Source organism: Ranitomeya variabilis, chromosome 2 (assembly GCF_051348905.1).
Source record: "Ranitomeya variabilis isolate aRanVar5 chromosome 2, aRanVar5.hap1, whole genome shotgun sequence".
Lineage (NCBI taxonomy): Eukaryota > Metazoa > Chordata > Amphibia > Anura > Dendrobatidae > Ranitomeya > Ranitomeya variabilis.
In genome coordinates, this window is record NC_135233.1 from 593,990,621 (window position 1) to 594,014,595 (window position 23,975).

At 47.0% G+C, this 23,975-nt stretch overlaps 2 protein-coding genes across 6 annotated transcripts in view; one reads left to right on the plus strand and one right to left on the minus strand.

Moving 5' to 3' along the window:
* Window positions 1–891: 891 nt before the first annotated feature.
* Window positions 892–14,934, minus strand: RNF166 (ring finger protein 166). The gene is made up of 6 exons (XM_077288413.1): window positions 14,571–14,934; window positions 8,926–9,082; window positions 7,167–7,279; window positions 6,010–6,124; window positions 5,078–5,185; window positions 892–3,970 (listed from the first exon to the last, which is right to left on the minus strand). Exons 1-6 carry the CDS (start codon window positions 14,738–14,740, stop codon window positions 3,905–3,907), a joined length of 729 nt encoding a protein of 242 aa, XP_077144528.1. The 5' UTR covers window positions 14,741–14,934; the 3' UTR covers window positions 892–3,904.
* The window catches only part of CTU2 (cytosolic thiouridylase subunit 2), a 42,157-nt gene continuing 33,030 nt past the window's right edge, over window positions 14,849–23,975 (plus strand). For 2 of the 5 annotated variants that reach the window (XM_077288409.1, XM_077288408.1), the window contains exons 1-9: window positions 15,168–15,304; window positions 16,527–16,601; window positions 16,977–17,055; window positions 18,065–18,124; window positions 19,226–19,286; window positions 19,440–19,549; window positions 19,992–20,275; window positions 21,279–21,414; window positions 21,523–21,654. In XM_077288409.1, the coding sequence (XP_077144524.1) occupies window positions 15,246–15,304; window positions 16,527–16,601; window positions 16,977–17,055; window positions 18,065–18,124; window positions 19,226–19,286; window positions 19,440–19,549; window positions 19,992–20,275; window positions 21,279–21,414; window positions 21,523–21,654 (996 nt within the window). In that variant the 5' untranslated portion in view covers window positions 15,168–15,245. Of the gene's footprint in view, window positions 15,080–15,167; window positions 15,305–16,526; window positions 16,602–16,976; window positions 17,056–18,064; window positions 18,125–19,225; window positions 19,287–19,439; window positions 19,550–19,969; window positions 20,276–21,278; window positions 21,415–21,522; window positions 21,655–23,975 lie in introns of those variants that run through there. The other 3 variants (XM_077288411.1, XM_077288410.1, XM_077288412.1) reach the window with 3 other exon arrangements.

Sequence of the window (23,975 nt, forward strand, 5' to 3'; positions counted from 1 at the left end):
AATCAAAGCAGAACTCTGCCTCAGTTTACACAACCCCATCTGTTTGCTTTCGTTATCTAGTAAGGATCTGAAATGATTGTTTGTTTTTTTTATTTAGGTCCAAAGGTGCTTATTAGGGTTAGTGCAAGCCGATTCGGTGGTTGAGGTGTGATACATCAGCTGTGTATGCAGCCGTGGTCCTGCAAATCGATTTGCACCATGTCTAGTTGTTCGGATGACAGCTATTCCTATGGGCTGCCCATGCACGCTCAGCTAGACTGAGCATGCATGTACATCTGTGTATCACTGCCAGGAGGCCATCGTACACATTAGATAGACGGCAGGTGGTAACGAATTGCTGACTTTTCTCTTGGACTACATAGATTGCTCTATGCCGCTGCAGGCGAATGAGGCCGCAATGTGCAATTCTTCCAAATACCAATAGTCCTAGAAATGTAATGACCTATCCAGAAGCGCGATCAATGGTGCGAAAAAATCCAACATGCTTCTCTATGAAAAGACCGCGACGTAAGAAACGTGCAAACATCAATATCTCAATAATCCTGGAATAAAACATAAAAGAAAGTGAACATTCTGCTAAAGCCACAGGTCTAATAAAAAAGACAGAAAAAAGGGGGGGTCAGATGTAGTCTTCTTATACATTCAGGTTTGGGTTCAATGACATTTTCGAAAATGATTGAGCGACGGGTGACAGGAAAACGAGGTTTGAAAGAAAGCAAAACTTTTTGGGATGTTAGATGGTGACCCCCTTCCAATCCTTGGACTATAGGATAACATGATGTCCATAGAAATCGATGGGAATTAAAGAGATTTCCACACGCTCTCATATAACTGTCTCACCATGGAGGATATTGGAGTAAATTGTTTAGTTTTTTTATCTTTTTTTTTTTTACATAGTCTAGTAATGGATGGGCTGCAAGAAGTCTCATAGACATAAATGAAGCATCCAATCCTTGTCTAGTCATCCATAGCTGACCCCTTAACATCAATGGAAAGAATCATAGTGCAGGGGTCTCTGCTCCTGAAATGACTAACTGGTCGTTAAATCAGCATCCTCCCTTTGAGCTGGTGATGAAAATGGGATGGGTTTAAAGGAGAATTACCACCTTAAGAAGGGTCTCGCCTAGAGGGTCAGCACAGAATAAGGGTCCCACTGCGGGGCATGAATAGACGAATGGTCATACACAGCTCTCTGTATTCACTTCTATAGGAGTTACAGGCAGGTAGACCAGGGATGGAGGGTCCTACATTTTGGAGATCAGACCTATCAGACACTTATGACATGTCCATGATGGGAGCCATGTAGGGGGCCTCCTACCTGCCTTCTGATTAGTAGACTCGGGGCAGGGTCATGGCGTATCGATGATGGGCCTACAAATAAAAATTTGGAGGTTCGCAAGGATCAGATCTGACGGACGTTGAATCAGGTCCTTGCGATTCACTCATCTCTGCTAAGGGTGCAGACGGCCGTATAAATCCCATCGAAATCTACCCACAGTACACCGACTGGCCTGCGTCTCTGACGAGCCTTACAGCTGCCTAGAAATAGGCCGCCGGCCAGTCATTGTATTGCGGCCAGATTTATGGGGCTGTCTGACTGCACCCTAAAATATATTTTTGCAAGATTCCGGCTTATTTAAACCAGTTGGATCCACCATGAAAGAGGGGGGGCAATACTATATTAAAACGGTCCTATATAATAAAAAGTAAAAAAAAAACAAAAAAAAGAAACTTATACATACCATAAAGAAACATAAAAAACACAGACAGTAATCCAGGGCTCCTTATAGTACCAGATTCAACCCTACCTATGCTAAAGCTGACCGAAGAAATAAAATCAGAGATCTTCGGTTCCAGAAAAATACTATTACTAATCCAAACACGGACGCCATGAAGAGTAAAGGGATTTTGCTTACTTTTATATTATACACTAGAAAATAGTAAAGCTTCACATGAATGCATTAAAAATGGCAAAAAAAGCTTTTTTTTTTTTCTTTTTATTTTTTTTAGAAGCCAGTAAAAAATAAAATGTGTTCACCCTTTATTCTCTGTGTAACCGTGTGCTAAAGAGCTGCAGGAGTTATGTCCCCCAACGTCGGGGCATCAGAGATATATTTCTGCACGTAGTAATTGAAAAGATTTCTCTGTATAGATTTTACTTTATTATTCCCCCCCAGATGCCTTACTTTTAGCTTATATTATCACTTTTGTAAGGCACCAGTACGTGACGCCCTCCTTTTATTCTTTCCCTTAAATTTTAGGAGAATAAATATACATGGCCGCTTTCTCCTTCCAAAAAGCCGTGCCACTCTTGTCTATAGGCTGTGACTGGTATTGCAGCTGCGTCCCGAAATAGTCCAGGGGCTGTAATACCAGACTAATCCTATGGGTGGCAGTGTTTCTGGAAAGAATGATTCCTGCAGAGCTCTAGCAAGTTTCCCACATTTCACCCCAAACCATGAGTAGATCACCCAGAGAGAAAAGGTGGCAGCTGCTGTATCCCAAACTTAAAGGGTAACTCCGCTGCTGGCTGAAAATCACACCTTATTGTACGAGAGGGAAAATCTTATCTAGGAACCCGCCACCATCTTTAACCTTGTACCGATGTGATCCTAGCCGTGAGCGGAGTGACACTTAATATTATTTATAGGATTCGGTCCAGGATCACCGATTTAGCCCAGACGCAATGGTACGGCAGCTGCATCAAGGTGGAAGCTTCACAGAATTTGCTAATAGTATTCCCTGCCAGAATCCAATCAGAAACAAAATTTTGGAAAGAATTACAAGCCCCTTCTCCGACTCATTTTATTGTATTGTTTAATCAGACCCGACAGGCGAGTCTGTTGCTTTATTACACGGCTACAGGCCCAGACTCAAAACAGCACAAAACGCTATGCCGCTTGGCTACTAGTAGTAGCCCTGGTGGTCCGAGTTATACATGAGGGTAGCGATCCGCAAGGCGGTGATTGACAGGCTGCAGTGTTTGCACGTATACTTGAAAAAAAAAAGAAAGAAATGCTCTCAGGTTTATTTTTTCTCCCAGCGCACTTTTTTAGTTTGTACCTGGATTAATGAACTTTATTGCTCCGGTGCCTCTAAAAGAAAAAGCGACTTTCCGCAAACAGCAGATACGCAAGCCGATGTATCTCCTACTCATTGCTGCCGTCTAGAAGCATCGGAGCAATACATAAAGCCTTGCAAAAGTGTACATACCCTGTAAGCAGCAGGACCCACAATGAAGTCTACTCACTTATACCCCTTTTTATACAATATGTAAACTTGGAAAAAACAAAACTCACAAATGACCTAAATATCTGATTCATTCTGTTTCTATGGGTTAATTTTGTTTTTTTATTGATCCCGCTGGATAAAATACTAAGAACTGGTAATACTGACATCTTGTACATCTCCGAAGTCCCATCCCCTGCAATGCCTTAATCTTGGCTACTGCCTACTACGCCCCGTCAATGTCGATAGCCGATCAACGGGAAAACATTTCTTGCGGCTTGGGAAACACAGGCAAAGCCAAAATGGCAGCCATCCGCTGCGGAGGCCTAGCTCTGATCCCATCTGATTTTGTTAAATACTACAATTTTGGGTATTCTTCCAAGAAGTGTTTTCACAGTAAATATTCAGTACATGGGCAATGGATCAAAAAGAAGAAAAAAAAAGAAAAGCTATAAGGGGGTGTTTGGTCAGCACATGGTGCCCCCGCTTCCCTATCAGATTGCACTGAGACACAAATCCGGCCTAACAATTGAACTTAGCAATTCCTAAAAGATTCCACCTTACTAATAAAAACACTACTAGAGAAAGGCATGGGGGAAAGGAAAATGTGATTAGCTAGTTTTGGAAGGAATGTACAAGCCTCGGTCGTGGGCGACAACACCGAGAAGGGAAACCTTTAGTTCTCGGACAGCGACAGAGCGAGGGCCGCTTGTAACGCTGCTTCTTCATCGATGCTGTAATCCTGGAAAACAGAGACCCGAAAATATAGGTGAGACCAGAGAGGGGGGCATAAAGACAGTATTAAATCCTTACACCTTACTAAATAATGTTCATTAAAATTTCCTCCCATTTCATTTCATCTTGACACAAAGCTAACTTCCAGCCTATATTACTGGAAAAGACACACGGATCTCACACCCAGCCTATATTACTGGGAGAGACACACAGATCTCACATCCAGCCTGTATTACTGGGAGAGACACACAGACCTCACATCCAGCCTATATTACTGGGAGAGACACACAGACCTCACATCCAGCCTGTATTACTGGGAGAGACACACAGACCTCACATCCAGCCTATATTACTGGGAGAAAGACACAGATCTCACATCCAGCCTATATTACTGGGAGAGACACACAGATCTCACATCCAGTGTATATTACTGGGAGAGACACACAGACCTCACATCCAGCCTATATTACTGGGAGAGACACACAGATCTCACATCCAGTGTATATTACTGGGAGAGACACACAGACCTCACATCCAGCCTATATTACTGGGAGACACACAGAGTTAACATCCAGCTTATATTACAGGGAGAGACACACAGACCTCACATCCAGCCTATATTACTGGGAGAGACACACAGAGCTCACATCCAGCCTGTATTACTGGGAGAGACACACAGAGCTCACATCCAGCCTGTATTACTGGGAGAGACACAGATCTCACATCCAGCCTATATTACTGGGTGAGACACACAGATCTCACATCCAGCCTATATTACTGGGAGAGACACATAGACCTCACATCCAGCCTATATTACTGGGAGAGACACACAGACCTCACATCCAGCCTGTATTACTGGGATAGACACACAGAGCTCACATCCAGCCTATATTACTGGAAGAGACACACAGATCTCACATCCAGCCTATATTACTGGGAGAGAGACACAGACCTCACATCCAGCCTATATTACTGGGAGAGACACAGATCTCACATCCAGCCTATATTACTGGGAGAGACACACAGACCTCACATCCAGCCTATATTACTGGGAGACACAGGGCTGCAAGGGAAAAGCCAGAAACTTGTTCTCCTTGCTCGTAAGCATACATACCACAAATGTGTCGTACGAGAATTTATGCCGGTGAAGGAGGTGCTGAAGAAAATTGGCACTCTTATAGCTGGGATCCCCCCATGGCATTGCTGAACAAATAGGGCAAACCTAAAAGGCATAAAAATAAAAAGTGCAGGAACTGCAGCAGTCATAAACAGAGCTGTAATCATGTTAAATCCAAAGTACTGAATCACATACAGTTTTATGTTCTGAATAATTAAACAGGCAATTATAATAAGACGCTCCAGTTTTTATCCAATCATTGGGAATACTTAAAACACAAGATCACATAAAAGAAAAAAATCCCCACCCCCAACGATCGGTTGCTCTGAGGGTGTGTGATGCTGGGACCCTCAGTGACTAGTTGCAGTAATATGAAGCATTGCTCCTTGCCCACCGGCATCCACAGACTTGCCCTATACAAACACCAGGTCCTCCAGAGCCAGAGATGTTCTTTATAGCACCTCCTTGGCTAACGAAGGAGGGTCCTGAATGGGGGCAATCCTTTTAAGAGGGATCTAATTATTAATTTTCAAATTAATACATTCTGCAATTTGCTTGAAAAAGCATAGCCGTGGCCGATGCATTTACAGCTTCACTTTCTTGTAGGATGAGGAGGTGCATATCTATGAGCAGAGGGAACCAGACGATGAAAATTAGGCAACCACTGACTGTTGGGTTATATCAGTGGTCTTGGAGCCGGATTGCAAAACTTCTTTATTTTTGTGTGCACTTTGATCTGCAACACACAGGACGTGTCTGAGCAAAAGCAGAAGTGTCAGAGATGGGAAAACATGGGCCTTAGTTTGCAAAGTGGCACAAATACGTGAGATTCCGCAAATACACGCAGAATAAAGTAAGGATACGCTCCGTTTTTAACGATAAGGGCACCCTGTAACTTTTCCTAATATCACCCATCGTCTCCGACTTACCACTTTGTTGGGGTCACTTCTATGGTTCTCCATGCAGTGTTTCACAAGTTCTTGCTGGTCCAGGTTTCGGGCTCCACAATATGGACACACGAAGGTGGAACGGTTTGGAATATTACTGAGAAAAGAAAAAATTACAGCGGGCGCTGCGTTAGGCTATGTGCACACGTAGGGAGGGTCCTCTGCGGGTTCTCCCGCAGCGGATTTGATAAATCTGCAGGGCAAAACCGCTGCGGTTATCCCTGCAGATTTATCGCGGTTTGTCTTGCGGTTTCTGCTGCGGGTTTACTCCTACTATTGATGCTGCATATGCAGCAATATGCAGCATCAATAGTAATGGTAAAAATAATTTAAAAAATGGTTTATACTCACCCTCCGACGTCCCGATCTTCTCGGCGCTGCACGCGCCGGTACGGTTCCAAAGATGCTGTGCGAGAAGGACCTTCGTGACGTCATGGTCATGTGACCGCGACGTCACCGCAGGTCCTGCTCGCACAGCAACCCTGCGACCGGACGGCAGCGTGCAGCACTGAGAAGTGAGTATATCATTATTTTTTATTTTAATTTTTTTTTTTTTTTTACACAAATATGGTTCCCAGGGCCTGGAGGAGAGTCTCCTCTCCTCCACCCTGGGTACCTTCTGCAGATGATCCACTTACTTCCCGCATGGTGGGCATAGCCCCATGCGGGAAGTAAGCGGATCAATGCTTTCCTATGTGTGCAGAATCGCCGCGATTCTGCACAAAAGAAGTGACATGCTGCGGAATGTAAACCGTTGCATTTCTGCGCGTTTTTTCCCGCAGCATGTGCACAGCGGATTGCGGTTTCCATAGGTTTACATGTAACTGTAAACGCAATAGAAACTGCTGCGTACCCGCAGCATCAAAATCGCTGCGGTTCCGCGGTAAAAACCGCAATGTGTGCACATAGTCTTACTCTCCAGATAAAAAGACATAATTTTTGATATCCAGCTGCCTGAAACTTTTTATGGTCTGAAAATGGTGACATGTTTGCAAGGTAGCTGGCTGCCCGACTCAATCCATTACCAAAGCCAGACCCCTTGTCCATCTTTTAAAATACAATACGTGGATATATGCTTAGTAATCAGTTACCCAGACGACGTGATAAAGCAGGTCAGCAAACGATAGGAGAACGATTACCTGGGAATAGGCTGAGATGTTGGGACTACAGGAACAAACTTTGGACAGTTGGCCATCTGTTCTTGGACTTTGGCACATGAAGAAATGTGAGATCGCATTTTTGCGAGGGTCACCTGTAAGAAAAAAAAACACACGTCTTAACAAAAAAAGTTCCACATTTAAAAAGCCGTAAACTTTTTTTTCCATTCTTCCATTGACCTAAAAATATCATGGCCATTTTTGTATATATATATATATATATATATATATATATATATATATATATATATTTTTTTTTTTTTTTAAATGGCGCTTATATATTAATGTTATTTAACATTTGTTAGATTTTTTTCGGTGATGGCGGAGGTATTAAAAACACAGTAAGGCTATGTTCATATGTTGCGTTTTTGCAAATTTTAAAGTGTTTAAAATGTTTACAGAAAGCAGGTTTTGCTGCATTTTTTATGGGTCTTTGTCTCTTGTGCGGGCTGATAAAGATTAGTGCATAAAAAAAGAAAATCTTGTTTTTAGGGACACTCCTGAACTAGACCTTTGGATTTCTAGAACCTGACGTATTACGTAGTTTGCTCTCGTTTATTTCTGAACCATTTTTCAGTCTGCGGTCCGGCTGCTGGAATGATATGACAGTCACGTTTCTTTCAAGCATATCCCATACCCCCACCCATCCCTTTCCCCCTCTTTCTATCCCCTTTCCTTTATTTTATCTTACTTTCTTTGTTTGTCTTCTTCTTCTCTAGTTTGAATTTATATTATGATTCTTGAATAATCATAATGAGATTTAGAAATGGTTATCAATTATCTCTATTGTTCTTTATTATTAACACTTTATAATATTAATACAACCAGCAATATTATCTGTCAGAATATTAACCTGCAAGATTTATGATGATGTTATAACGTATCACTTGATTAACTTGTAAACACTATCCAGTATTCTGCTGATTTACTTGATTGTACTTTTTTCTGCTTTGTTTAATAAACTTGATTTATACAAAAAAAGAAAATCTGATTCAACTTCATCAGGTTTTGGCACCAAAAATGCAGCAAAAACCGATACCTGCATTTTTTTCCGTGTTTTTTGCAATACCCATTTCTTTCAATGGATGATAGACGCTGGGGAAAAAAAAGCAAAAATAAAAAAACGCTGCACAAACACAACGTGTGAACATAGCCTAATTATGCTGTTGGTTTTCATTTTTAATGCATTTATCATGCATCATAAATGTCTGATTTCTACGATACATTTTAGGGTACATAAGACTTTTTATGAGGTTTACTCTGTGGGATGCATATGTTCATTTTTTGGTTCTTACAGAACTGGCGATGCCTATTAAATGTATTTTTTATTTATTAATATATAAAAATAAATGCCATATATATATATCTATCTATATCTATCTCGGGGGAAAAAAAGTGGTAATTTTAATTTTTTACTTGGAATTTTTCAACTTTTTCTTTTTAAACATTTTCCAAGCCCCAGTAGAAGACTTGGACATGCCATATTCTCATATAATACACTACAATATTCCTGTTTTACGCCGGTCACTGTAGGCCCTAATATACGATCATACATGGCAGACCCCCGGGGTGGTTAGGGGTCATGGCGTGCTCTCTTCCTCTAACCTTTTAGATGCTGCACTCAACATTAAATGTGCCATCTAAGGGGTATATGGCTGTAAATGGAGTTGGCTCCGATCCTGGCCGTTAGGGAGGGGGTGACAATAATTTGCTACTGACACAAGAACCCTTTATGACTTACCTTCTTACTGCAGCCTCTGCAGGGGGCCTTGTAGGAGGAGAGCTGTTTGTCTACATGGGAGGCCTTCTCCACCTTCTTTGGGTCAAACGGCATACGACACAGTGGGCACAGAGGAGAGGGCACCTGGAGACATGGCTGCAGGCACTCACCGCAAAACCTGGAAGAAAACAGGGCTTTTTTTTTTTTCACTGCAGTTTGAAGATGGCGGAACGCTACCAGCAAAAAGGAATAAATGAGAAAATAAAAAATGCAGGCGTGTGGGCGTTCGTTAACGCTTGCACTGTGCACAGAGAAGTTATACAGAGCATTACAGGCTCGTAGAGCATCTCAATTAATCATATCTGTGCCGCCCGCACTCGCTGTGTATGATTGAGGACTGTAATATTGTTCGTTTCGCTTTACATTCTCAGAAACGCAGACTTTACGCTCGGCAGAAATATAACTGGGGAAGACAACATTCATCACCGGGCGGGTATAAAACAATCATATTAGCATAGCCTCTGCAGGGATGTAATACCACACTCCTAACCCTCCGCGGTCGGCATCGACGTACCATTGGGGGGCGTAGAAATAAAGGGGTGACCTCCTATCCAGACAAGATAGACCAGAACTCGCCTGTGATTCCTAAACCTGCGCACATCCAGTAGGGTGTTTTATAACAATGACCCGAAATCTGTAGCTGTTGTGAAACTACTACTCCCAGAATGCCCGGACAGCCGGCCGCTGCTCTAGCAATTCCCTGCATGTCAATGAATCTATACTAGCCTGCAATTTTTGGAAGACCGGCTGGAATCTCAAGCGATCGGGCTCACAGAGTCCAGTCTATTTGTTGGGGTTACTCTGTGCGGACGTCATGTTCTCCCCCTTCCACGTCTGTAAGGACCTTGTGTCCTGGGCACAGTCATTGGGAACAGAAAAGGCCAACTCCAAACTGTTCCCTTAAGGTGGAAGCTATAATTGTCCACAATGTCTTGTGCTGAAGCATAGAGCGAAGTGGCCGAGGCTGATCCTGATAACAGCCCATAGTATTATCCTTCCTCCACCATCTGTACAGGGGGCACAATGCAGTCAGTGGGTAACGTCTTCTAGAATCACCAAACCCAAACTCCTCCATCAGACCTCAGAGAAGTGTGATCCGTCACTGCACAGAACACATCTCCTCCAGAGTCCAGTGGTGGCAGCTTTACACCACTCCATCCAATACTCGGCATTGTGCTTGGTGGTGTACGGCTGCATGCAGCTGCTCGGCCACAATGCTCCTGGTGGGGGCGCAGTGTTTGTACTGATGTTATACTAGAGGAGGTCTGGACTCTGCAGTTATGGGGTCAACAGAGTTTTGGTGACCTTTCTGCCCTCATCCTCAGCACTCGGCTCCCCGCTCTGTAATGTTACGGGGTCTCCACTTTGTGGCCGAGTTGCTGCAGTTCCTTCCACGTCTCGATAATATCACTCACAGGTGATGGGGGAAGATTTAGAAGGAAGAAATGTCCTGACTTGAAAATTGGCTCCTATTACAGGACCATGCTGGTATCAGGAGCTCTGCCCCAGCGGCCGGTTTGCCACATGTTAGTAAAGGCAGACGACATGGCGGAGGTTATATACCGGGAGACCGGAGGTTATACATGGGGGGAGTGAGGAGCTGGAGTTTATATACTGGGAGAAGACAAATGACCGGAAGTTATACATCAGGGGGCAAAGGGGTCAGGTTATACACTGGGAGAATGAAACGATTAATACTTCTCTCTGTATAGTGTAGATCTACATAGTTATGCAAAATGACATGCCCCAATTCCTCCTGCGTGGGTACAGTCCCAGCCTAAAAAGCGATGTCCTATAAACCCCACTTATTCCCGAGCCACAGTACACTTGATAAATATATGACGGGGGACATTAACTGCTGATGCTCCCACCGAAGTCCCAAAAGGGACCTGTATGAATGGAGTGGTAATAATGCACATGTGCAACCACCCCCAATATAGACAGCAGTAGCCGCTCATCATCGGTGGGTGTCACCAACAGTCGGACCCCCAACAATCTTCTAATCACCTATCCTGTGGATAAGGAACATCTATCTATATAGGACAACTGTGACATTGTGTTTATGAAGCAGAGATCAGGATGCAGAGACCCAGAACTGTGCAGTGCGGGAGGCATCTGGTTACTGCTGGAAATTAGATTACAGATAATGACATAAATGGATAGAAAGTGCGTTATTCTGACCAGTAACTGCACACAACGGAGACAAGCCGGTCAAAGCTAAAGGGACCCTCCAAAAAGGATGAAAGGGATTTTTTTAGGCAATGATCCCAATATATTGTACGTACAATTGATATTCGGGGTGATATGGAACAATGCAGAAAACGGATCTCCAACCTACGACTCTGAGTTATACATTGTAGTGTACTCCAGTGCTGAATTCTCAATTCTGCAGGTAGCAAGGATAAAACCTAGCAGCAATCCCCACTTTTTGAGTTTCTGAACAAAGCTCTTGTAATTCTGATTCTAGGAAAAGGTACAATCAGCTATTGTAGGAAAAACAAACCAAACTGCTGGGTATGACTGACACAAGCTCGTTGCCAGACAATACGGCTATATGCACACGTTGCGGATTAAGGCCCCGTCTCACATAGCGAGATCGCTAGCGAGATCGCTGCTGAGTCACAAGTTTTGTGACGCAACAGCGACCTCCATAGCGATCTCGCTATGTGTGACACGTACCAGCGATCAGGCCCCTGCTGCGAGATCGCTGGTCGTGTCGGAATGGCCTGGACCTTTTTTTGGTCGCTGAGGCCCCGCTGACATCGCTGAATCGGTGTGTGTGACACCGATCCAGCGATGTCTTCACTGGTAACCAGGGTAAACATCGGGTTACTAAGCGCAGGGCCGCGCTTAGTAACCCGATGTTTACCCTGGTTACCAGCGTAAATGTAAAAAAAAACAAACAATACATACTCGCCTTTCGGTGTCCAGGTCCCTTGCCGTCTGCTTCCTGCTCTCACTGACTGCCGGCCGTACAGTGAGAAGTGAGAGCACAGCAGTGACGTCACCGCTGCGCTCTGCTCTCACTGTACGGCCGGATCTCAGTCAGAGCAGGAAGCAGACGGCAAGGGACCTGGACACCGAAAGGCGAGTATGTACTGTTTGTTTTTTTTGGTAACCAGGGTAAACATCGGGTTACTAAGCGCGGCCCTGCGCTTAGTAACCCGATGTTTACCCTGGTTACCCGGGTGCTGCAGGGGGACTTCGGCATCGTTGAAGACAGTTTCAACGATGCCGAAGTCGTTCCCCTGATCGTTGGTCGCTGGGGAGAGCGGTCTGTGTGACAGCTCCCCAGCGACCACACAGCGACTTACCAACGATCACGGCCAGGTCGTATCGCTGCTCGTGATCGTTGGTAAATCGCTTAGTGAGACGGGGCCTTTAGGCTGTGGAATTTACTGTGCAGATTCTGCATTTCTTGGCAGAAAACGCAGGTCAAAATCTGCGCCTTTCTTTTTGCAAATTTTGTGCGGATCTGCAGCGTTTCTGCGTGGAAAAAAAACGCTGCGGATGCGCAGGAAATCTGCAACGTGTGCACATTCTAGAGCTGCGCTCGTTAGGGTCTATAAGGGTATGTGCACACGTTGAAGATTTCCTGCGTTTTTTTCCGTGCACAAACGCTGCAGATTCGCAAGTGTACAATGTAAATCAATGGGAAATAAAATTCTGTGCTAATGGTGTGGAAAACGCAGCAGATTTAAAAAAGGACCATGTCAATTCTTTTTGCGGATCTGCAGCGTTTCTGCACCCATTCCATAATAGAAATCCGCACAAAATCCACAGCAAATCCGCAAAAAAACGCAGATTTTGACCTGTGTTTTCTACCAAGAAATGCAGAATCCGCACTGAAAATTCCAGTCTAATCTGCAAGGTGTGCATATAGCCTAAGGGTACCGTTACACAAAACGATTTACCAACGATCACGACCAGCGATACGACCTGGCCGTGATCGTTGGTAAGTCGTTGTGTGGTCGCTGGGGAGCTGTCACACAGACAGCTCTCCAGCGACCAACGATGCTGAAGTCCCCGGGTAACCAGGGTAAACATCGGGTTACTAAGCGCAGGGCCGCGCTTAGTAACCCGATGTTTACCCTGGTTACCATCGTAAATGTAAAAAAAAACAAACAGTACATACTCACATTCCGGTGTCCGCCAGGTCCCTAGCCGTCTGCTTCCCGCACTGACTGAGTGCCGGCCGTAAAGTGAAAGCAGAGCACAGCGGTGACGTCACCGCTGTGCTCTGCTTTTACTTTCCGGCCGGCAGTCACAGTCAGTGCGGGAAGCAGACGGCTAGGGACCTGACGGACACCGGAATGTGAGTATGTACGTTTTTTTTTTTTTTTTACATTTACGATGGTAACCAGGGTAAACATCGGGTTACTAAGCGCAGCCCTGCGCTTAGTAACCCGATGTTTACCCTGGTTACAAGCGAACACATCGCTGGATCGGTGTCACACACACCGATCCAGCGATGACAGCGGGAGATCCAGCGACGAAAGAAAGTTCCAAACGATCTGCTACGACGTACGATTCTCAGCAGGGTCCCTGATCGCTGCTGCGTGTCAGACACAGCGATATCGTATGGATATCGCTGGAACGTCACGGATCGTACCGTCGTAGCAACAAAAGTGCCACTGTGAGACGGTACCCTTACACAGGCTGTAACTCAGGATCAGTAATGTAATGTATGTACACAGTGACTGCACCAGCAGAATATTGAGTGCAGCTCTGGAGTATAATACAGGATATAACTCAGGATCAGTATGTATGTACACAGTGACTGCACCAGCAGAATAGTGAGTGCAGCTCTGGGGTATAATGCAGGATGTAACTCAGGACCAGTAATGTATGTGCACAGTGACTTCACCAGCAGAATAGTCAGTGCAGCTCTGCAGTATAATACAGGACGTAACTCAGGATCAGTACAGGGTTAGTAATGCATTTATAAAGATACAGTTTCCCATAATAACAAGGACCATATATATACCATCAGTGGAATAAGGACACTTGTTGCTGTACACAGGTTAGCCCGTATGTCACATGGCTGCAGATTTACAACAGTTATGAGGAAACTGTAGACAAGAAATCGGACTGGCAGCTCCTCTGAGATCGTAGACTGAAAATACCAGAGGCGAATATATAAAGCAGGAACACACTGCGCTGACACGATGCTGGATCAGGCTATATAAAACATAGCAGAGCAGCTCACACAATGATAGCACTAAAATATTTACAGAAGTCATCAATTCTAATAAACTCCAGAGCTGAACTCCCCATTCAGCTGCATTGCCTGGGTCAGAGCCCGCCGGAGCTCGGCTGCACAATTTTCTGCCACTGTCCCATTCATCGTAAATGAGTTTGCAAAAATCAATGCACCCACTGCAGAGGGCGGGCGTCCTCTCCTCCTTCTAAAGGGAGGGCCACTGTATCATAAAGGGGCTCCCCAAAAACATGGAGGCGCTTGTCCGTGGGATCTTATAAAGTGGACATCCCCTTTAAGTTTCCATCCTTGGGGGGTGTTATAATGTGGGGGTCTCTGCCGCTGTATATAAGGCGCCTCCGGTGGTGGGCTGCCCCTCCCCCACTCCTTGTCCTCCATTACTCACGTGTGACCGCAGCTCCCGATGGCCACAGGCTTGTAATACACCTCCAGGCAGATGGGGCAGCCATACTGCGTCTCCAGGCTGTCTGACGACGGCGAGGACTGGCTCTGGTGGGTGTGGTGCTGCTGCCGGTGCTGGGAGGACGAGGACACCAGACTACGGAACATTGCCATGACCGCGACACAAGCACCGTCACCTCCGCGGCTTCAGCAGGACATAAACACAGCGCGTCATCCCTGTGCGCCGCCGTGTGACGTCACCCGCGCGACTCGCGTCACCATGGAGACCCCACAGGGCCCTGGAAACATTACAACCCCCTTATTTACGCGCGGTGCCCCTCAGGAGCGTGAAGCCCGCAGCCGTGTATCGCAAGGGAGCAAAATAATGCATCCAAAGGGGGAAGAAAGAGGACGCGGGCTTCTCCTGAGGGCTAGGGCGCCATGTTAAGTGAGGGCAGGACGAGGTGTTTAAGGCAGAGACATAAACGATGAGTCCGGTTATTCTCTGGAAGTGTGAGGATCCGTTACTGTTAATGATGTAAACGTCACGGAGCAATTATTTAATATCTAGTGTTAGGAAAGACCGGTGTATAACCCCCGGCGCAGAGTCTGGGCGTCACCGGGTGCTAGTGACGTCATCAGCCAGCGCCGGAGGTTGCGGGGAGTGCACGCTGCAGCTATGTGTGAAGTCCTGGAAGGGGAGCAATTAGATTGGGGGAGAGAGGAGAAGAGTGACAGGTGAGAAGGGGCAACAGTGTCACTCAGGAGGCCAGGAAAGCTAAGTGACAACCAGCATGGTCTCAGCAGTGCCCCTAGAGGTAGTCAGTGGTCACCTCCGCAGTACCACCTAGAGGTAGTCAATGGTCACCGCCACAGTGCCACCTAGAGGTAGTCAATGGTCACCTCCGCAGTGCCACCTGGAGGTAGTCAATGGTCACCTCCACAGTACCACCTAGAGGTAGTCAATGATCACCTCCGCAGTGCCACCTAGAGGTAGTCAATGATCACCTCCGCAGTGCCACCTAGAGGTAGTCAATGGTCACCTCCGCAGTGCCACCTGGAGGTAGTCAATGGTCACCTCCACAGTACCACCGTCCTAGAGGTAGTCAATGATCACCTCCGCAGTGCCACCTAGAGGTAGTCAATGGTCACCTCCGCAGTGCCACCTAGAGGTAGTCAATGGTCACCTCCGCAGTACCACCTAGAGGTAGTCAATGGTCACCGCCACAGTGCCACCTAGAGGTAGTCAATGGTCACCTCCGCAGTGCCACCTGGAGGTAGTCAATGGTTACCACCGCAGTACCACCTAGAGGTAGTCAATGGTCACCTCCGCAGTGCCACCTGGAGGTAGTCAATGGTTACCACCGCAGTACCACCTAGAGGTAGTCAATGGTCACCTCCGCAGTGCCACCTAGAGGTAGTCAATGGTCACCTCCACAGTACCACCTAGAGGTAGTCAATGGTCACCTCCGCAGTGCCACCTAGAGGTAGTCAATGGTCACCTCCGCAGTGCTACCTAGAAGTAGTCAATGGTCACCTCTGTAGTGCCACCTAGGAGTAATTCACGGCCGCCTCCACAGTTCCCACCAAAGGTAGTTAACGGTCATTCCCGCAGTGCACTCAGAGCTAGTCAGTGGCTGCACGTCAGCGGTAGAGGTACCCAATGGCAGTATCCATGGTGCATCTTAGGGATAGTCACTCAGCTTTTCTGCAGATATTTTCACTCATGCGTCATAAATTAAAAGAACGAGTGCCGGTCCTGACCCTTATTCAGACCCTGCTGGCTCTTATGGGGTCCGTCGGTCTACGATAATCGCCAGCTGTGCGAGTTTTTTCTTACGTTGGACAGAATCTGCCTCTATCCCCGAGTCTGGAGGAGGTGCTGCTGTTCCTAGGACACATTGGCAGAGGGGATGGTTTTCTGGTCTTCAGGCTCACGCAACTTATGTTCTACCCTCAGGTCGGGGCAGACATGTATGAAGTGCAAGGAAAGCTCTGCCGTCCTCATCATACGGGTGGGAGACGCCTTCTGCAAGTAAGAACCAAGTGGTGCATATTGCGGGGTCTCTCTGGCCACTGGGGCGGAGTCCTGACGGCATCAACAGCTCCTCTTCTGATTAGCCGGCCAGGCGATGATGTTGTCACACCGCAATGATGACATCACACCATGTTGAGCTGTGGATGCCGTCATGTATCTTGGGTCCCATCCAGTGACCGCTCCTGCGACTCCATCCACACTAACTCTTGGTGCACATTTGTTCCTGCCATTGACATCTTCCTTATTTCTCGTGCATCCGCCATATTGTCCTCATTCCTCCGCACATGATGGCTCGCGGCTTCTCCCTTACGTCGGCTGTAGATGTTGTAGTGTGAACTGTCCTGACCTCTTTCCTTTTTTTTCTCGCTGTAGATCTTGTTTCAAAGAATATTTTGTACACAAGTTCCGAGCCATGCTGGGGAAACACCGAGTCGTGTATCCGGGAGAGAAGGTGAAGTCCCATAGTTACTTAAAGTGCAACCATCATTGTGTAACTGAGTCCTGAGACCGTCACCGCTCAGAGCGCTGTGGGGGTCCGCTCACTGCTCTGTGCAGGAAATGTGCACTTCAGAGATTTGTTTCTAACCCCCTCCGATCAGCAGAAATACCAAAGATATGTTAAAATTTGTACAAAATGATAATTCTACTTTAAAAAATCATTCCTAAGTTATCAAGTATTGAAACGATAGGTGACAACTTGTGGATCCATCAAGTTTCGAGCTTTGTGACCCCCAAAGTCCATAGACGATGCAGGTCCTAGTGGTCAACCACCCTCCGAGTCCAATCCACAAGATATCCCCTGTACTGTGGGGTAGCCTGTTACTGGTGTTGGGGGTCCCGTACTGTGCATGTGACCACAGCAGCCAATCATTGTATCATTCCACGGCGACCATTCATATGGCGGCCTGTCCATGGATTGTATCACAGCGTGCCCCCTATAATGTTCGTGCGGCCGTATACACACAGATTATCCCATAAAGACTGTGGGCACTAGTCATCATTGTCTTGATGGTTTTGTCCTTGAAGTTATTTCATGCTGATCTCCCCGTAGGATACACACTGTCATGTAGAGCTGCAGTATAAAGCATGGTGGAGGATAGAACAATAGTCATTACTGAGATGACCAACGATACCTAAAAGACAAGGCATCTAAGCGAGTGATTCAGCCATTTCCCAATAGAGCAGTACTGGAGATGATGTGGCTCCAGAGATCGCTGATCACTGAGCAGGAGAGCTGGCCGATCGCTGAGCAGGAGAGCTGGCCGATCGCTTAGCAGGAGAGCTTGCCGATCGCTGAGCAGGAGAGATGGCCGATCACTGAGCAGGGGAGATGGCCGACCACTGAGCAGGAGAGACGGCCGATCACTGACCAGGATCGGCACGAGAGGTTTTGCAGCACATGGGAAATGAAAAATTTCTGTTCTGCCACCCAATAATCACAATGTGTCCTTCTGTTTCAGGTTCTCCTGGCTTATTCGGGTGGACCGTCCTCAAGTGCCTTGATCCAGCAAGTCCAGGAGGTCAGATCTGCGTCACTACCGTTAGATAACATTTAATTTAAAGGGGTTGTCCATCAATGATTTTTTTGTCAAAAAATTAAGAATAAAAAACATCCATATCTTATTTAACCCCTTCCAATGCTTTCCGAGTCCCCTCCGCATATCTCTGTACATCCTGCACAGACATGACCTCTTCAGGCAATCATTGGTTGCAGCGGTGGCATGTCGGTCAATGCTGTAGACAATGATTGTCTGTCTTGGAAGCGGTAGGACTTATTTTATTTTTCATAGACCTCCAATTTATCAAAATCTAAAATAAATTATTCTGATCTGTATACAGCATAACAAGAAAGAAAATCAAAAAGCCAGGATTACGTTTTATTTTGGTTTTTTTTTGAGAGGCAGCCAAAACCACGTATCTACCCCAAAGTGGTGTTGGTAAAAATGTCAGCCTAGGGCACAAAAAAAAAAAGCCCCCACCCAGTCCCAGATCCACCAAAAATGAAAACTGTCTCGGGATATGGTGACACAAGAAAATTTGTTTGATTTTTTTATTTTTATTTTTTATTAATTTTTTTTATCACTTCAATAAAAACAATATATACATGTTTTTTTGTCTGCGTACTCGTACGGACCTGGAGAATCATATTACCAGGTCAGCTTTACCATATAGTGAACAGAGTAAATAAAAAAATAATAATAATTTTTGAATTTGAAATTGCACTTTTTTTTTTTTTTTTTTTTGCAATTTCGAAGCACTTAAGCTTATTTTTCCTGCTTTTCAGTACATCATTTGATAAAATGAACATAGGCATTCAAAAAGTACAACTCGTCCTGGAAAAAAAGCTATCTGGACGGTTAAAGTAAAAAGAAAAAGTTATGATTTTTGGAAGAAGGGGAGGGAAAAAAAAGAAAATGTCGTAAAGGGGCGATACCATTTTGCTAGGACGTATCGTAACATTATTATTGGTGGGGGTCTGACTTCTGGATGTTCCTGAAAAGCGGGTGGTCTGTATTCTGACTAGGGGGCCGCCCCTGCTTCCTCGAGGCTTAGTGACGGCTTCTAACTTACTGGCCGTATGTCGCGTGATCACTCATTGCCTGTCATTTTGTGTTTTCCAGGGTTTGGGTCGAGACGCTCCTAAAAAGCTGCGCTTCGTTCCTGGCGTCCTGTTCATCGATGGTGAGTGAGACGTACAGACTCGGAGGAGCGCCGCGCACCGCTCTGCCGCTGGTGGATGTGAGGACGAGCCGCGTCGGCCCCGCGTCTGTGTCGGGCTCTCGCTGATGTTCCTATTCCTTGTGCCCTGATGGTCGGGTCCCTCTTGTGTTCCAGAAGGTGCGGTGTGCGGACAGAGCTGGGAGCAGAGGGCACAAAGTGTATCCGAAATCCAGCGGGTTTTACAGAAGACAACCTTTCCCTTCCATATTGTGCCCCTGGAGCAGGTGAGACTTCACTAACGTTGTGGATAATATCCGCGGCTCCTCTACAGCCGCCATGACGTTACCTTTGTTCTGTACAGTTCTGGCGTGCGATGGCACTGCGTATTAAAAATGCTGCTTTATTAATATTGGCTTTGGAAAATGAAAACGCAGCACAATCGCATCGTGTGAACTCGGCCTTAGAGCAGCAGAGAGATTGGCGCTGCTGATGTGCTCAGATCACAGAAGAGTTTATTCATCTGGATACAATTGTAGCAACCCCTCAGCTGTGAGAAGTATTAAGTCCAGGAGGGATTTCCAGCCTTTGGAGCATTCTCTTGTACTGGGCTGTAATCAGAGATCCTAGATATACAGCAGATGATGTTGTCCGTGTGGTCGTCTGCCTCCCAGGAGGATGATGGGCTGCACCAATGTCGTAGGAAGACGATTTTTGTTTTGTCCCCAGATCTTCTCTCTACCGCAGTCAGTTCTGCAGTCGGTTCTTCCAGGGAACCCGGCGCCTGCGGAGAATTACAAGCTGGCGGTGAACAGCTTCTTAGGGCAGAGGAGGGCCCATGGGGCAGAGGAGCTATCGGGCACCGCTGATGAGCAGGCGGAGTTATGCGTTACTGGGGATGAATGCAGCAACACATACAGCCGTCCTCCCCCGGAGACCACTGCTGCACTGGCGGACATCTTCAACTCTGCCAGGACTCTGACGGCCAAGGTGGAGCTGCTGCAGTCTCTCCGGTAAGCCTCACGCCTAATACCTGTGTGCACCCGATGCTTATGCTGCACGTCTAATACCTGTGTACCCGGTGCTTATACCACACATCTAATACCTGTGCACCCGGTGCTTATGCTGCACCCTAATACCTGTGCACCCGGTGCTTATGCCGCAGTCTAATACCTGTGTACCCGGTGCTTATACCGCACATCTAATACCTGTGCACCCGGTGCTTATGCTGCACCCTAATACCTGTGCACCCGGTGCTTATGCCGCAGTCTAATACCTGTGTACCCGGTGCTTATACCGCACATCTAATACCTGTGCACCCGGTGCTTATGCTGCACCCTAATACCTGTGCACCCGGTGCTTATGCCGCAGTCTAATACCTGTGTACCCGGTGCTTATACCGCACATCTAATACCTGTGCACCCGGTGCTTATGCTGCACCCTAATACCTGTGCACCCGGTGCTTATGCCGCAGTCTAATACCTGTGCACCCGGTGCTTATACCGCACATCTAATACCTGTGCACCCGGTGCTTATGCTGCACCCTAATACCTGTGCACCCGGTGCTTATGCCGCAGTCTAATACCTGTGTACCCGGTGCTTATACCGCACATCTAATACCTGTGCACCCGGTGCTTATGCTGCACCCTAATACCTGTGCACCCGGTGCTTATGCCGCAGTCTAATACCTGTGTACCCGGTGCTTATACCGCACGTCTAATACCTGTGCACCCGGTGCTTATGCTGCAGCCTAATACCTGTGCACCCGGTGCTTATGCTGCAGCCTAATACCTGTGCACCTGGTGCTTATGCCGCACGTCTAATACTTGTGCACCCGGTGCTTATGCCACACATCTAATACCTGTGTACCCGGTGCTTATGTCGCACGTCTAATACCTGTGCACCTGGTGCTTATGCCACACATCTAATACCTGTGCTCCCAGTGCTTATGCCGCACGCCTAATACCTGTGCACCTGGCGCCATGTTTAGTAATGGAGGTTCTCCCATGTCTGCAGGAATCACCTCCTCCTCCACGTGGCTCGTACGTGTGGTTACCCCAAGGTGATGAGCGGTGAGAGTTGCACCTGTCTGGCCGCTCGTCTGCTTGCTAACATATCCTTAGGACGAGGCGCCTTCCTCGCTCTGGACACGGTGAGTATACTTCTGGCACCATGTGGAGAGTCCCGGGCTGTGCATCCTACACGGCGGCGGACAGCTGCGCACAACGCAGCGTTACAGGAGGATTGTTATTTTTTGTAGGGTTTCTCTGATGATCGCTCTGGAAATGTCGTTATTGTCCGGCCCATGAGGGAATATTCACTGAAAGAAATCTCCTTCTACAACCGGCTGTTCCATGTGCCGTCCGTCTTCATCCCCACTATGGAGACTAAGGTGCCGAGAAACAAACTGGTGGAAGTGTGACTTGTCTAAGTAGGTGGGCAGGGTGCAGTGTGGGGGCTCCTGAATGGGGGCTCAGGTTGTGGGGTGACCTCTTCTGGATGGGGGGCTTAGGTTGTGGTGTGACCTCTTCTGGATGGGGGGCTTAGGTTGTGGTGTGACCTCTTCTGACTGTCCTGCCGTAGGTTTGAAGTTTGGCCTGGAGCTCTATACTTCCTCGGCGTTCCGGCCACCGGTTATGCGCCTCAGTAGGATGTTGCCTCGTCTTACAGCACGACTCCTACTGGTATTCTCCTTGTTGCGTTGATCTCGTTTCTCACTCAGCACAATAAACCTTGCTTCTTGTCCTTTATTGGGGTACCGCCGCTTTATCGGGCAGGCGCGGTCCCGTAACGTTCTCTCTGGTTGCTAGGCCTCTGTCAGGATCCCACCCCTGACAGGGACCCCTCCGAATCTTCCCCTACAACACCCTCTGCCACAAGGTGTTGCCTGGTTCCAACCCAGTCAGCTTTCTGTTCTAACTTCCTGCCTAACCCCCAGTTTTACCAGATTGTGAGGAGTGGCCTAATACATAGAACCCTTAGCTCCCCCTGGAGGCCAGACTGTGAAGTGTATTGGTGTCTGTGATACCTGGTCAGGTGAACTCCTTCAGTGCCATCAGACGTACCATAGCCCCCCTTAGCGGCGGAGCAACAGTACTGCAACGACCAGGACTCTGGGGCGCTGCACTCCCCCCCGGTTAAATCCAGTACTCCTGGACTGGGAAGAAAACAAAAATACATGTCAGCAAAAAGACATACAATTTTGAAAATGCAAGTACAAGTAAACTTTTTAACAGAGCTTCCCTTTATGGGAGGTGAGGACACTTGAACGTTACAAACATGGTTAAATACTTTAAATACCATACTATAAATACCTTTCTTACCCAACCGGGTATTCTACTAAGTGCAAAATTTTTGAACAATAATTTAACATTGCCTTTAGATTGCCTTTGGATGGGGGCTTAGGTTGTGGTTTGACCTTTTCTGGATGAGGGGCTCTGGTTGTGGTGTGACTGTTGAGGGAGGATCTAAAGTGATCCTTCACGGTTAACTCAGTGATTTCCAAATTAATCTACAAGGCGTTGCCAGCAACTGAAAATGACCAGACGGAGACGTGTGTCTCTGTTTGGGGGGGGGATCAAGCTGATCTCTCTGGCCCCCGTTTATTGTGTATGACTTATCATAGTCATAGAAATTATACTTCAACCAATCAGCATAAGAACACGCTCACAGTTCTTAACCTATAAGAATGCAGGAACAGTCTGAAGTTTCGTAGAACAATACACCCTCAGTCTCATGTTCTGTTTAGATTGCAACAATCAAGGTCTCATAACAGCTGTAAACTTTAGGCTACTAACAAAATTTATCTTAGAACAGCAAAATGGAGTCGAAAAGCACAAAATGGAGAATCTTTCTTAATTTGTCCCTTCACATGGCCTCTTATGGATGGGGGGCTTAGGTTGTGCTGTGACCTCTTATGGATGGAGGGGGCTTAGGTTGTGGTGTGACCTCTTCTGGATGGGGGGCTTGGGTTGTGGTGTGACCTCTTATGGATGGGGGGCTTAGGTTGTGGTGTGGCCTCTTATGGATGGGGGGCTTAGGTTGTGGTGTGGCCTCTTCTGGATGGGGGCTTAGGTTGTGGTTTGACCTCTTCTGGATGAGGGGCTCTGGTTGTGGTGTGGCCTCTTATGGATGGGGGGCTTAGGTTGTGCTGTGACCTCTTATGGATGGGGGGGCTTAGGTTGTGGTGTGACCTCTTCTGGATGGGGGGCTTAGGTTGTGGTGTGACCTCTTCTGGATGGGAGGCTTAGGTTGTGGTGTGACCTCTTCTGGATGGGAGGCTTAGGTTGTGGTGTGACCTCTTCTGGATGCGGGCTTAGGTTGTGGTTTGACCTCTTCTGGATGAGGGGCTCTGGTTGTGGCGTGGCCTCTTATGGATGGGGGGCTTAGGTTGTGGTGTGACCTCTTCTGGATGGAGGCTTAGGTTGTGGTTTGACCTCTTCTGGATGAGGGACTCTGGTTGTGGTGTGGCCTCTTGTGGATAGGGGGCTTAGGTTGTGGTGTGCCCTCTTCTGGATGGGGGCTTAGGTTGTGGTTTGACCTCTTCTGGATGAGGGGCTCTGGTTGTGGTGTGGCCTCTTATGGATGGGGGGCTTAGGTTGTGCTGTGACCTCTTATGGACGTGGGGGGCTTAGGTTGTGGTGTGACCTCTTCTGGATGGGGGGCTTAGGTTGTGGTGTGACCTCTTCTGGATGGGGGGCTTAGGTTGTGGTG